The sequence below is a fragment of the Aptenodytes forsteri genome, unplaced genomic scaffold (assembly GCF_000699145.1).
Source record: "Aptenodytes forsteri isolate BGI_AS27 unplaced genomic scaffold, ASM69914v1 Scaffold289, whole genome shotgun sequence".
NCBI lineage: Eukaryota > Metazoa > Chordata > Aves > Sphenisciformes > Spheniscidae > Aptenodytes > Aptenodytes forsteri.
The window spans coordinates 2,731,123-2,745,193 of NW_008795025.1; the positions used below are offsets into that span (position 1 = coordinate 2,731,123).

At 43.2% G+C, this 14,071-nt stretch overlaps 1 protein-coding gene across 1 annotated transcript in view; it reads left to right on the forward strand.

Moving 5' to 3' along the window:
• Nucleotides 1-13,522, forward strand: part of RASAL2 (RAS protein activator like 2) — a 153,311-nt gene extending 139,789 nt beyond the window's left edge. The window contains exons 15-18 of the mRNA XM_009275864.2: nucleotides 1,014-1,148; nucleotides 2,524-2,726; nucleotides 3,224-3,311; nucleotides 8,210-13,522. Coding sequence (XP_009274139.1) covers nucleotides 1,014-1,148; nucleotides 2,524-2,726; nucleotides 3,224-3,311; nucleotides 8,210-8,374 — 591 coding nt within the window. The 3' untranslated portion in view covers nucleotides 8,375-13,522. The remainder of the gene's footprint in view (nucleotides 1-1,013; nucleotides 1,149-2,523; nucleotides 2,727-3,223; nucleotides 3,312-8,209) is intronic.
• The last annotated feature ends 549 nt before the right edge of the window (nucleotides 13,523-14,071 follow it).

Below are 14,071 nucleotides of genomic sequence, written 5' to 3' on the forward strand. Positions count from 1 at the left end.
TGGTGTTGGGTTGACGGTTGGACTCGGTGATCTTAGAGGTCTTTTCCAACCTCAATGATTCTATGATTCTATGATTCTATAATACTGAAATGAGGCAGTGAGCTGAAGAGCTGCTTGAGCACAAAAAGAAGCTACAGTTGAAGGGGAGGGGGGAGCGGCGGCAGTGAAGTTGATCTTCCACATTTCTCAAAAAGTTAAGACAGTGTTGCTCTTTCAGGGGTAATTATGCTAATTCCTGTGCTTATAAACTTGTCTTTGTCCATGAAAATTGCTTGGAATTTGTAGCAAGCCATATTTTCCCCAGCCAGGCAGAGAGTTTCTTGTTTCTTTCCTTGGCTTCCTTTTCGGATTCCCTTAAAGAGGATAGCCTCTGATGTTTTACATTTCTCCTAGTAACCACTGCTGGCCCTGGCTTCCTTTCACAGCCTTGTCTGGGTGTATATGCTACAACAGACCATCTAAACCTAGGTACTACAGCGATAATCTTACACCTCTTTGCCACTTTTAAGTACTGCTGTGGTCTCTCATATCCAAGCCATGCAGCCCCATCCTCCATTGTAAAGTCTGTCTGCAGCCTGGCTGAGAAAGCTGCTGCCAAGTTAAGCTCCTCAGTACTCCAGAGAAACCAATCTGTCTTACCTGAACAGGCTGCAAGCAAAGCTTCGTCGCTCTGTTTTCTTTATGAGAGAAATCACAGGTTGAGAAAGCCTTACTGAAAATCCGGCAAAGGGGAAAGGTGGATGTGAACAGGATTTGGAAACAAGAAGTTTTCCAGAGAGAAGCTCACTTAGCAAGGAAGAAAAAGTTTCTCAAATATATTGGTTTTAGAGGGACTCAAGTAAGTGCTGTGAGTCCAAAGTCAAGGGAGGATGAAGTATCTCTGCAAGAGAGGTTTTGGGGATCCTTTGAGACTGACAGATTCATGGTCATTTTTCTCCTCCAAATAAACTGGATTTTAGAGCTGATTTGTATGTAGTTTCTCTGAAAAATGCTTACAGGTATCTCTGCTCCAGGTTCAGTCACCTGTGGACTCTGCCACAATGTCACCAGTGGAAAGAACAGCTGCGTGGGTTCTCAATAATGGACAGTATGAAGAAGTAGAGGAGGATGCAGAGCAGAATCCGGATGAAGTCAAGCATGCTGAGAAGGTAGACTTTATACTGTATGCAGCCAACTCGAGGGCTGCCAGTGAGTCCTGTCCACCCTACAGCCAAGTTCAGAACGGCTTTCAGGCACTGCTGTGACAGTCATGCTTTCAAACGCAGGTTGTATTGGCATAACTTCCTGCTGTACGTGCTGTCACACATATCTGTAGTACAGTATCCCATACTATAGATTAACCCACGTACAGGCTGTAGCATGTCAAATAGGTGCAAACTGACATAGCTGAGAGTTTGTACATTACAGGCTGGTATTTGGCACTTACGTGCATCGTGAGTCACACTGCCTAAGTGTATTAGATCCTGCTCAAGTCATTTTTTATGACAACACTATAGCTACAGCATACTGCTATTTTTCTATGCTTGCAAAACTTTTTAGTGATCATTAAACTCCATTTAAAAAAAAAATCACGATTGTTAACCCAGCTGAGTATAGCTTAGGATATGCTAAGTTATTGTACAAGGCTCTGTAAATGCAATTCAATCTTCATCAGTAGTTGCATTCAAATTTTGTCTTGGGCTTCACTTGAGGCAAATGCCTGTCATCTAGGTAGTACAGTGTTTCTGGGCTACACAGAAACGTCCATGATGTGTTTTTTTTAAAGCGTATTTATTTTCAGGAGTAGATACCATTTTTCCAAATACAGTTACATCTATATGCTGCTATGGTGATGAAGTTTGTTAAGAGGTTTGGTATTTTGAGAAGGCAGGGAGCAAGGAGTAGAACATTTGGTGGACAAGAAGCAGGAACATAGGATTATTAGAAAAGGTGAATGAACCCAAAACAAAGTGGAATACGTTGAGATTCATTGCACTATTGCAGAAGTGATTGTCCACAGGGACAGTAAGTAGAAGAACAAAACCTCAGCCAAGTAAACTTACAGGCTCTATTCTGTAGTGAATGATCTGCTCTGTCTTCACACATGATTTCATGCCTTGATTAGGTCCTGAAGAATGAGTTATTTGGGTCCCATACTGGTCCCGTTTTGTAAGCTTGGTCACCCCAGGACATTTTTACAGTTGAGCACTATTAGCAGCTTCTGTCTGGGAACTGCTTGAGTCTGGAGTAACTGGGGATGTTACCGGTCAGGGCTGAGGAACCATGTCAGAGCTCTCTGACTGCTTAAATTGTGCTACAGAATGACATCCTGTAGTGTGGTAATAGCTTAATGCTCAATGGGAGCCTACATGCTCCTTGCCTGTGGTTGCCCACAGTTGGTTGTTTGTCATCTTCTTTACTTCTATAAATTTATTTTTCATGAAAAAAATAATGTCCTTCTCTGAACAGCAGCAGATTATAATGATCTGATCTCTTCCTTTTTCCTTTGCATCTGATTCTTTCCTTCTTTCCTTCTACCTGCAGTATGAACAAGAGATAGCAAAGCTGAAGGAGCGCCTGAAGGTGTCAAGTCGCCGGCTGGAGGAGTATGAGCGGCGACTCCTGGTGCAAGAGCAGCAAATGCAGAAGCTGCTGATGGAGTACAAGTCTAGGCTGGAAGACAGTGAGGAGAGACTACGCAGGCAACAGGAGGAGAAGGACAGCCAGATGAAAAGTATCATCAGCAGGTGAGGCTTTGGAAAGTTTAGGACTGTGTAGGACAAGCAGCTCCCCTGTGTCATGTGTTCTCTTTGACACTAAAGAAGGTAGTTGCATGGGCTTCTTGACGTCTCTGGACTGATACCATCCTGCCTTAGAGATGAAGAAACGGGGGTGCAGGTGTGGAAACTTGCCTCAGATTGCCAGGAGAGTGAAGGAAAAGATTTAGGAAATTTTAACCCTGGTCTCTGTCATACTTATAACAGGTCTTTTTGCTCTGTTTGGAATCTGTACTCAAGGCAGTAGTTTTTCAGAGCAGTTGCGTTTTTGGCATTGTCCACTTTGAGAATAGCAAGGGTAGGCAATTGGGAGTGTCAGATGGATAGATAAGCTTTTCCAAGTGCAGCAGAATTCTTCTCTTGCAGAGCCAGGACAATCAGAGAAGTCAAACCAACAGGCCAGAGTCACTGAAACACTCTGGAATAGTATTAAACTGTCCTAATTTGTACCTGGTTTTGCTCATCAGACTCATGGCAGTTGAAGAGGAACTGAAGAAGGATCATGCAGAGATGCAAGCTGTCATCGATGCAAAGCAGAAAATTATTGATGCACAGGTAAGGAGCTCAGGATCTCCAAGAGCCAAGTGTTCTGTGCGTAGAACCCATTTTTTTCCCCTATTCTCCTGCCCCAGCATTGTTATCTAGCTCCCAAGCCAGTATTGGCCCATGGTGTTGCACATGTGACTTACTGCCTTCTAGGAGAGAATTGGGTTTTTTAATTCATAAAGACTGTACTGTCTGACACTAGGCTTTGAGACAGCCTGGCAACAAATCACAGGACTGATCGCTTCTCCAAAACCTTTTCTACTTTGTGAGATCCCAAGGGGGTAAAGGAATAGCCGTGCATTGCGTAGACAGTGTTCCAAGCGTGGGCCTGGGAACTCTGGAAAAGCTGTGCCTCATACCAGCATAGTTTAATTGCCATGTGCATGCATCTTAGCTATGCAAGCTAAAAGCATGGCTTTGAACGTTCGAGTCAAGAAAAGAGAATGCTTGCAATGGAGCATTGCCCTGTATAACGTCATACGTGGCATTTCACCCCATCTGACTGTCCACGTCAGTCCTGGAGAAATGCCCAGTTTGCCACAAACCTGCAGTGCTTGCCTCAGGCAACACGAGTTAACTGTGGGAAGTGGGACCCAGTGGGCAGTGCATGCGGGTGTATTGTGTGGGATCATTTCAGCTTTTCTTCTGTGTCTGTGCTGATCCCAGAGAGCAAAGCTTGTACAACAGAACCTGAGACTGGTTTGATATCTGCCTGCCATGTTATGTTTGTGATATTTGCATTTGGAGGATGTCTTTCCTGCTTCTGGGCTTTTCGGTAGTTCCAACTGTAAACTTTCCTTAATAGATAATCTTAAGAAGATGACCTGTTTCAGGAATAACCCAAGTTATTTCAGAAAGTTGTTTCCCTACACAAAGAGTGGCGGCGGGGGGGAGCCTCAGTTGAACATTGTTAAAGATGGGACTGGTGTGTTAGAATACAGGCATAAGTGAGCACAAAAGGGCATACCCTGGCCATTTTTTTCCTGTTGAATGGCCAGCAATAATAGAAATGTTTGAGCTCACATGGAACTGTAGGGAAAATACAAAGTAGAAAAAAGCTGTGTTTTTAAAAGGTTGGTAACACTAGGAGCATATTTATAGCAGATTTCTTTTCGATAACTTGAAAAGTTCTGTTTTTCCTGCTGCCTTTGCCCGTTTTCCCGCAGTTCTTCAGAAAGACTGTTCGTGAAAGCTGGATTTTTGTATCAGTGCCATTTGAATAAATCACTTGTGTACAATAACATGGCACTTCTGTTACCTAGCCTTGCAGAATAAAAAGAAAATTCTACTGGAATTACACCATATATAGTTCCTTGTTATTGTGCAAGATGCTCTACATGGAGACACCAGTGTAGTCACCCTTTCTAGATGCAGCTCAAGATTAAATCCTTTCTGTGAGGACTTGCACTCAAAATGCAAAGGGGGAGAGTGCAGTGCTGGAGAATGAACAGGAATGTAGTCAGTCGCTATTTTTTTTCTTCGTGGTGGGGGAACAGTACAGCAGCCTCCAATCTGATCAAGAAGTATGGCAAGTGGAAGCTGGAGTACAAGTTGAATGTGCTGGGCCATTTTTAGGAGATAGGCACAGTCAGGGCATCTTGCTGTTACACACTGATGGAATGGCAGCTCATTCAAACAGCAGCCTGGTTTTTCATTTGCCTCAAGAAGGTGAAAGGGGCACTGAGCAAACTCATAAAAAGTGATTTTTTTTTGGAGGGGAGGATATGAGAGATTGTGAGTGAATAAGAAACTTGCCCTTCCCTCTGTTACCTGTCTATGCCAGTAGGCTCTCAGCCTCGGTGTGAGGTTATGGGCTAGCAAGGTGAAAAAGTGATTTTTGGAGGGGAGGATATGAGAGATTGTGAGTGAATAAGAAACTTGCCCTTCCCTCTGTTACCTGTCTATGCCAGTAGGCTCTCAGCCTCGGTGTGAGGTTATGGGCTAGCAAGGTGGAGAGTGGACCAGTCTGATCCCTCAGTGTCACCAGCTGGCAGAGGCGACTGCTGTGGACTTGTGAAAGCTTCAAACCCTCAGGGCTGGAAAGGTGTGGTACTTGATCAAATGATGCATCATTTATCACCTGCAGTGGAAGAAATTGTTGAAAAAACAGTAGCAAAACAGTAGCATTAATGATTCCTCTTTTAATCTGACTTTTTTTCTTCTGAAGTGCTGTTAGCTACTTGGGCAAGCAAGGTCATCAGCAAACATTAACTGCTTCAGTGTCAACCAGTTCATGAGGGAAGCTCAGTTGTCATTGCCCTTTCATGGGTACCTGAGCAGAAGAGGAAACTGATGAAAGATTCAGAACAGACACACCAGAGGAGCCCAAGTGTTTGCTGGGTTCTGTAGCAATCCCTCTAAGTTGTGCTTGGAAGATTTTTCTTAGTCTGTGATTCATTTGGCAAAGAGATATAGCAGTGGCTAGAAAAGAAAAGGTTTTTTTCATGTGAGATTTATGGAGTGGAGTTGGAACCTGGCTTATCACACCTGTTTGAAGAGTTAAATGGCTGCTAGGAAACAGCAGTAACCCGGGCTTCTTGTGCTTAGTTACATCACCACAAGATGCTTTTCAGGATTTGCTCTTTTGCCTTGTGGTCAGGTGCAGCACCCAATACTGTACTGATGCACAAGGACAGCCTTGTTCTCAGTATACGTGCTGTTGGCACTGGCTCTGGGCAGCGCCTCGTGTGCGCTGTGGTTCCAGAGGCTGTCTCTGGGCCTCCCTGACTGAGCAGGGGCTGGGTCTGGCTAAACTCTCTCCTTGGAGCAGCGGAGCTGCAAAGAGTACTAGCCCAGTTGCTATTGCAAGTGACATCTCCGCTGTGTTAAATTACAGGTCATAAATGGGGATGAGATAATTCAAACAGGCAAGTAAACCCAATCAGTTCTCTAGCTGAGCAGTACCCAGTCCTGGCCCAGTGCACTGACCTCCTACCCATTCCAGCTCCTCCCACTCCCTGTGCCCAATTCGTGTGTGTTAGAGACATGTTTGTAGATTGAATTTTCCTTTGAGTGAGAAGATGCTTCTACTCACCAAGCTCATGCTTTTAAGATTGATTTTCCAAGTGTGTATTTCCAGCTGTTTTGCAAACTGGCATAGTGAGCACTCATCAGAGCCAGAAAGTAACCAGCCTTTCATTTTTAACTCTTTGGAGAGCTATATTCTTTGGAAAGAAATTTTAACTTTAAATTATATATTCCAGGTGAAATTTAGTCTGAGGAGGAGGCGCTTTAACTTGCTGAAGAACACATTTCTGCTAAGGCAGTTGTGTTTTGCAGGATTTATTTCAGCATGGGAGGAAAGGCTAAGGCCTTTAACTCCTCCATTGTCTATTCTCCTTGCTTATGTTGAGTGGATCAGGGCAAGTGCTAGGGCAGGCTATAGCCTGCCTTGCTGTTTGATTTCTCATGCCTCCTCCTCTTCCATTTGCTCTGCTATACAGAGCTCGGTCTCTTCAGGGCTGTAATACAAGCAGTACTTAAATTCTGCTTTGTTTTTGCACCCTAACATTTACCCCTGTGGGGAAGCCCACTGAGAAAAGCAAACATTACTTGATTACTGATGTACCACACAGCTGATGTGCTGGGATCAGAATCTCAAGGGACTGTTGTAGCACTTAGATCTCCTGAGCAGTATGTCTGAACTATCCCTTAATGTTTGTGCCTTCTGTGCATCGTTTTTCCTTCCATTTTGTTTCTCAATGGGCTGGACTGGGAAGAGTTCCTGCATGCAGCTTTTTTCATTCAAGTAAATTAGACATTTTTCCTTCTGAAAGAAAAAAATGCTAATCAGCTGGTAGCATGGAGAGCATATTTACCTTTTGCTGTCTCTGTTGCTGCTTTGTGTGGCTGCATTATTTTCTTTTTTTTGAGGGAAGATGAAAATTGTCATTTCTAATTGTGCCACCAACTCTTTGGCTTGACCCTCCAGTGCTTTATTCCACTGCAGGTAATCTAGCTGTTAGTAGGCTGGGTTTTGTTGATGGGGTTTTTATTTTTTATAAATTTAGTACACATCATTTAGCTTTCTGCCAAAAGTGGAGGCTAGCACTTGCTGTGCCAGAGGAATCAAAACTGGGATGTAGGAACCATGGATTCAGCGGAGCCCGGGAGCCCCTCTGAGCTGGAATGGGTCTAGGAGCAGTGTGTTCAGTGTTTGTTCTTTGTGTTCTGTCGATGGCATCTCCCCCTCCACCCACACTGCCCTCTTCCCCTTCACCTCAAATAACCCCTTAGTTTTAGCTTCTGGCTGCTTCTTCTCTATGTTGCTATTGCACCCTCACTTCTGCTGGTGACTGCAGGCTGCCATTATCTGCTTTTTTTTTTTTTATTTATTTCAAGCATACCATGAGTTTATTCTGAGCACACTCCATTCAAAATACAGAGACAATGGCCGTTAGATACCACTTGCACTTTTCTCTGCCAGATGAAACCTCCACCACTTTTATTTTCTGCTGCCTGTTTCTGTTTTTCTAACATATTTAAAAAAAAAAAAATTAAATTGGCTATTGTTGTTACTAACACCGACACCCTTCCCCCTTCCCATGGCAAAATACTGCATTTCCGTCTGCCTCGGTTGGAGGCTGTCTGGATAAAGCCACTGTGACTGGATCAATGCACCAATGTAACTTTGACTCACTGTCACCTTCCATCATGCAAAAAGGCCAGGAGGGCCAGACTGGCCTGTGAAAAGCCCGTGGCACGCAGGGGCCATGTTACCCCAAGAAAACAGAAAGAGGCAGACATCCCATCTTACCAGAGAATGTTAGCCAAGCTGCCTCTGCCTAGAAATCATCTGAAGACACTGTCACAGCCCCGGGTCCTGGAGGTTCCCCATAAAGCAGGCTTGTGGGGCAAAGGCATTCCATTTGTGAAGGAGCTCTGACTTTGTGGGGTGTTTGTTGCAGGAGAAGCGGATCGTGTCCCTGGACTCTGCCAACACGCGGCTGATGAGTGCCCTGACGCAGGTGAAGGAGCGCTACAGCATGCAAGTCCGAAATGGCATCTCCCCCACCAATCCCACCAAGCTTTCCATCACGGAGAATGGTGAATTCAAAAACAGCAGCTGCTAACTGGGCAGATGCTGCCGGCCATCTCCCCAGGAGAAGGGCAAGAGGGAGCAGACTCAAGAAACCTTCAAAATAGCCCCCCCTTCCCCTTACAGGTTTACATAATGCTGCTAATAAAATGGAAAAGAGAAAGAAGAACTCTGAAAGGTGGGCTTTAATTCCCCACTCGAGGCCAGGAGAACCAGGCTCCCAAGAACAAGTCCTTCCGTATCACTGTGTAAATAGAGGGAGCTCTTGGGTCATGTACAGAAAACGCCGATGTAATATACCAAAAGGAAGTGAATACTGTAGATTTTTTTAATTATTGCTATTTTTATTATTATTATTTTTTTCTCTTGTTGAAAGCACTGCAGTCCTTGGAGGAGGAAGAGGGGAGTGTGAGTGCATGTGTGTTGTGGGTGAGAGAGAGAGAGAGAGATGAGCAGTGGGTTACATTAGACAGCAGCTGTATATATCAGGCTGACTGATACAAGTACATGAGTGGAGTGAAATAGTAGTGAAATGAATTCTATAAGAAAACTCATCTGCTGGTTTTATTCCCCTCTTCTCTAGCTGTTCTTTAACTGAATGCAAGCTTGATAGCAAACAATTTAGCAAGAAAATTGGCTCTTGCTGGATCCTGTACCTACTTTCGGTAGGACTCTGGTAAAAAATTTTCAGTCTTTTTGAACAAGGTAAAAACTTGGAGCAGCAAGCTTGTTTCCTTGCATTTGCACACAGTCAGGCTTCCCATCAAACAGACAGAGGGAATCTGCAGTTTTTCAAGGTAGGATTCTTTCTTTTTTACCCCAGTTCTAAGGCAGTTTTATATTTTCTGTTTTGAGAATTTACAGACCTGTAAATACTTTTTTTTTTTTTTAATTCCTATCCAATCCCCACTTGCGCACCATGCAGTGGCACCCTGAATTCATTCTCTGCATTCCATCAGGAAGAATCAGGTTCATGCTCTGAGGAAAGGGCTAACCGAAGGGTGCCCATGCCCAGTAAAGTAGAGGTTCATATGCAAAATTTCCTTTTTCCTAGAGGATTTCTATATTTTAACTCTCGTTCAATTTCACTATTTCAGCCGCTAGCTTAGCCGGTCTAGTTCCAATGACAGATGCTTTCTGCACGTTTGTGTTAAAAGATCTTCCATTTCCACTGAAATTTGCCTTTCTCTGGATACTTTAAAGGTGGTTTGTGGGTTTTGGTGGTTTTTTTTAAGTTCTGTACACACCAGTTTTTTCTTAAGGAGTTTTGACTAAGCTTTCATCTCCAGTTACTTTCAGTTGCATTTCATAGAAGCATACTTACAGGCTCTATGTGAATGTGTATATAATTACAAAGTGACCTTCTCGTGGAAGATAATGACATTCACAAACTGTAAAAGACTAACAATAAATGACACAGTATTATCAATTCTCATGATTTCATGAAATGCCACAATATTTAGTCTGAGAGGTTTTTTTAAAGCCCCAGATTCTAGAGTCAAGTAATAGTGTGTGAAGCTTCACTTTCACTTTTTGGTATACATTTCTAGCCCCCAGACTCTCAAAGTAAATAAAATTATTGCAACAGCAATTGAAATTGTGAATTACAGAAGTATGCTAATAACAGTGAGTGTGATTAACCATTGAAACTAGTTATGGAAATTAGAAATTGGAAAAGTTGACTTCAAAACGAGACAAAACCTTGAGAGGGTTGCCTCAGCGTGGGATGTGTTCAGCAAGCGGTTCAGGCTGCAACTAGGAAGAAGCTAATGAGGTGGCTCTGGGAGTACCTGGCTGAAACCGTATAGCCTGTGATACGGAGGAGGTCAGAGCTGATGATCTGATTATCCTTTCTGGCCTTAGTTTCTGAATCTCTAAAATTGTACTACATTAAAAATGTAGGTGTTTCTAAGCCAATTTCTTGACATCCCGAAAGTGACCCGTGTTGCCTTGAACATGAAGGATTGGCAATACCGAGGACCCAAATTCAGTGTCTGTTGTCAAGTTTGTTTGTTCTTTGGAAATGAATTACTCTCGCCTCTGTGGGCAAATGCAGCTTGTGACAGAGCACAGTATGTTAACTGTTCTGCTTGATTATTGTGTTACGATACTTCAGTTAAGCGTCATCACACAAGTACGTTACATTACTAACTATGCATAAATACAGAGACCACATCTCCTGCACTGTAGGATATATAAGAAATATGTGTATGAATGTCTCTTAGCAAGGCCTTGGCCGTTAATTTACATCTAGAGGAGACTTGTCTGCAGCGAGTTGGGATTTATATTTAATGCTTAGTTCTTTCGGATCAAAGCTGCTCTGGCTGCTTGAATGTGACTTGGTACTGCAGTCCAGGGAGCATCCCTGTCTTGTTCTTGGTGTATCATAGCCAAGTCAGCACTGTCTGACGCACCTGGGCTTGTGCTCTGCTTTTGCTCAGTAGTGATTTCTTTTCGATACTTTCCAAACCGTCTTCCAGCTCTGGGTCGTTGCTGACCTCTGATATTTTCTTCCTCAAACTGTGCCTTTAAGTTCCTTCTTTCCTTCTTCCTTCATGCATCACAGCCATAGGCAGTCTATCAAGTTTGTATTAATCTGTCTTGTGAGTAGCTCTCTTTTAACCTTTGCAACCCCCTTTCTGTTGAGTATTTTTGCGTGATCTGCATCTCCCCTTTACTATGTACTGTAATTATACAGCTGCATCATGGGAAATTTGTTCATAAAAGTAGCCTTTTCAGATGGGCATGTGCATTGCTCACTTATTACACAGTGCAAATAGTATGGGTGTTCTGTGACTGAGACATGAGATCAAGTGGTCGTAGGAATACATTGACTAGAACAAGGCAGAGGCAGATACGTCATTCTGGTAGCGTTTAGCCTAGCATTCATTTGGGAAACGCATTTCACCAGAGCTCCCCAGCTTTCTGGTAATCTATCAAAGATCACTGGCTGAGCTGTATGGTTTGATGCTGAAGTCGCCGAGACGTCCATTTTGATTTCTGCAGAGAAATGCAATAGGGGCAACATTTCAGCCCTGATTTTTGGAAGGGAAATAATACCTGCCGCAAGATTGATGTTTTGGTGAGCTCTTCAGTAATGAATCATTCTAATAATGTACCTTCTCCTATGTATTTCTTAAGCATGTAGAATGCTTGTAGGAAAATGTTGCTATTCTAAAAGTGTATCAGTATTGTTTTCACAGCTTGTTGCTAGGCAGGTTGTCTCTCTTCTACTTCAGTTTCTCCCCTAAAGTGCAAAGTGTACTACTCTAACTCCCGCTATAGAGGAGAAGCTGCCTGTTGACCCAAAAGCGGGTGAGGGTTGCAGACTCACAATGCTGCAAGACTAGAATTGATTAGGTGCAGAACAAAACGTTATGCTCCTGCAGGCAGCTGTCTCTCCTAGTTTCTTACCAAGCAGCTTTCTAGAGGAATTTTAAGCCGCTTCAAGCCGACAATATGTGAAAATGCCAGCTTCTATTTTGTCCAGTCTGATAAAATTCAAGTGGCACTAAACCACGTGGCAGCCGAAAGGTCTGTCTGTTTTGGAGCAAGAGCCCTATCTGGGCCTGATCACATTTGGTTTAAGACTAGTAGCCAGTGGGTTTCTGCAGCAAAGAGAGAAGAAGTAAATAGTGCGAAGTCTGATGATGTGCATTATAGACATTAGGTTTTGGTTCGTACTTTCAGCCATGCATCAGGCTGTGTCTAATGCTGTTGCAAGCAACTGCTGCTCTCATTTGGAAACAGCTGAAGTAGCGCAGGAAAAAATTAATAGCTTGTGGGAGTAATACTCGTGTGTTCCTAAGACTGAAACAGAAAAGTTGCCCCATCCTGGCATCTCAGTCCTTTCTGGCCACGTTCCTCAATACTGCTCTAGGGTGGTTCTTCCCAAACCACAAAGGCACCCGGGCTTCCGAGTTCTCAGTAAAAGCTCACGGCCAGCATGGCGGGGCAGGGAAATGGAGCAGCATTGTGTAGCACTGCGGCCTTTTGCCATGTTGTGTGTGGTGTCTGCAGAGCGTATGAAGAACAGAGGTGACCAGAATGACGTGGGATAGGCACTAAAGGAGAAGAGAGGGAGCAGGGCCTAGGAGTGGCATCCTGTAAATGCCCATTCTTTGCAACTCTAGGAATTCTAGACCTTTTCTTTAAGGGAAAGAGACAGATTTCACGTCTAGGAATTACCAACTGTTATTTCCCTGGTGTATTAGAAATGGGCAGCTACGTGTAAAAGCACAGATTCATACAGCTACACATTTTGCAACATTTCTTTCCAGCGGAATAACTCTAAGCAGGGGATCCAGGGACAGGTGGAAAGGGATGTGTATATTTTCTAGTTAGAGAATATGAGGTGTATCCAGTAGTAAATTCTGTACCCATCTAATAAGTTGTCCAAGAAGTGGGTTTTATTTTGTGTTCTTGCAATTGCTTTGGGTTGGCTTAGGCTTTTTTTTTTTACATGATACATTAACTTCATGTTTTAATGATTGCTTAAACCCACCAGCTTTTAACTTCATCTGAAAACTCAATGAGTGAAGTCTGTCAATTTTACAGCAGTGCCCATGGAATGTGTCGGCAATACTTGTCTGCTAAGGTCACCATGTATGTATGAATTCTGTTTGTGTTCTGCAAAAATATCTGTGTCGTTCTGGAAAACAATTCCTGTCCGAGTTGAAGCATTAAATGTATTTATATCAGTGATTAGCATGGTCAGCTGAGTGTGACAGAGCAAAAAGGGTTAAATTTAGGCTGATGCTTTTAGATGTTTCCTTCTCCACAGTAAGTTAACTCCCATGAGAGCAAGCATGTCATTAGATCATGCCTGCCAGGAATCCTACCTGTAAAAATAGATTTTCTGTCTCAAGGGCCTTAATAACAGTGTTACTACACAGAACTGTTTTACAATGATAGCTCTAAATAATTTATTTTTTATTTCAACAAAGTACACCTTAAAAAGTAATAAACTTGTTTTTCAAGCCGTATTTTTATGCTAGTAGCACTGGACTGTTTGGTGTCTGAGATCCATTTCTGCATTTCATTGCCTGGGTTTGTTCTAAAGAAGATTTATTTTTGTTCTGTGAATAATTTTTGAAGGTTCTTGTAATATGTACAGATATAGATACATTTGAGGTCTTTTATTGATATTCCTACAAAGAATACAAATAAACTTTAACTTTAAACAGTTTGGACTCAGTAAACCTATGCTGATTTAAAATTCTGCTCCTTCTGCTCTCGGGTGGTACTTGTGTTTCGTGTAACTTCAGAGGGTGGAGGGAAACTCAGGCCGTGTAACTTTAATGTTTGGGACCAAGTAGCTCCCATTTGACACCTGGAGCTACTGGGGTAAACCAAGGGGGTCCGTGGCGGAGCAGAGCAGCAGAATTCATTCCTTTCTCATGTTTCTGTGGCTGGGTGTTTTGCTGGGGGCCCGGCACGGGTGCCAGTGCTGCATCCCGGAGCTCTGCCTCCCCGTGCCGGCAACCTCTCGAATCTGTCTGTTTGCTGGGAAATATCTGGCATTGTGGAGTGAGAGAGCGACAAGCTGTGGAGACATGGAGAATTGCTCTCTGCTTCTTCTAGGCATGGGATTATTTGGATAATAATAACATCTTCAGTGGCGAAAAGAGAGTTACCTTGTATTAATTAATGTGTTTATTCCTCTCATGCCGGACCAGTGAATGTGATCAGCCCGGTTTTCTTGTTCAGTCAGTTCCTGGTTTACAGGTTC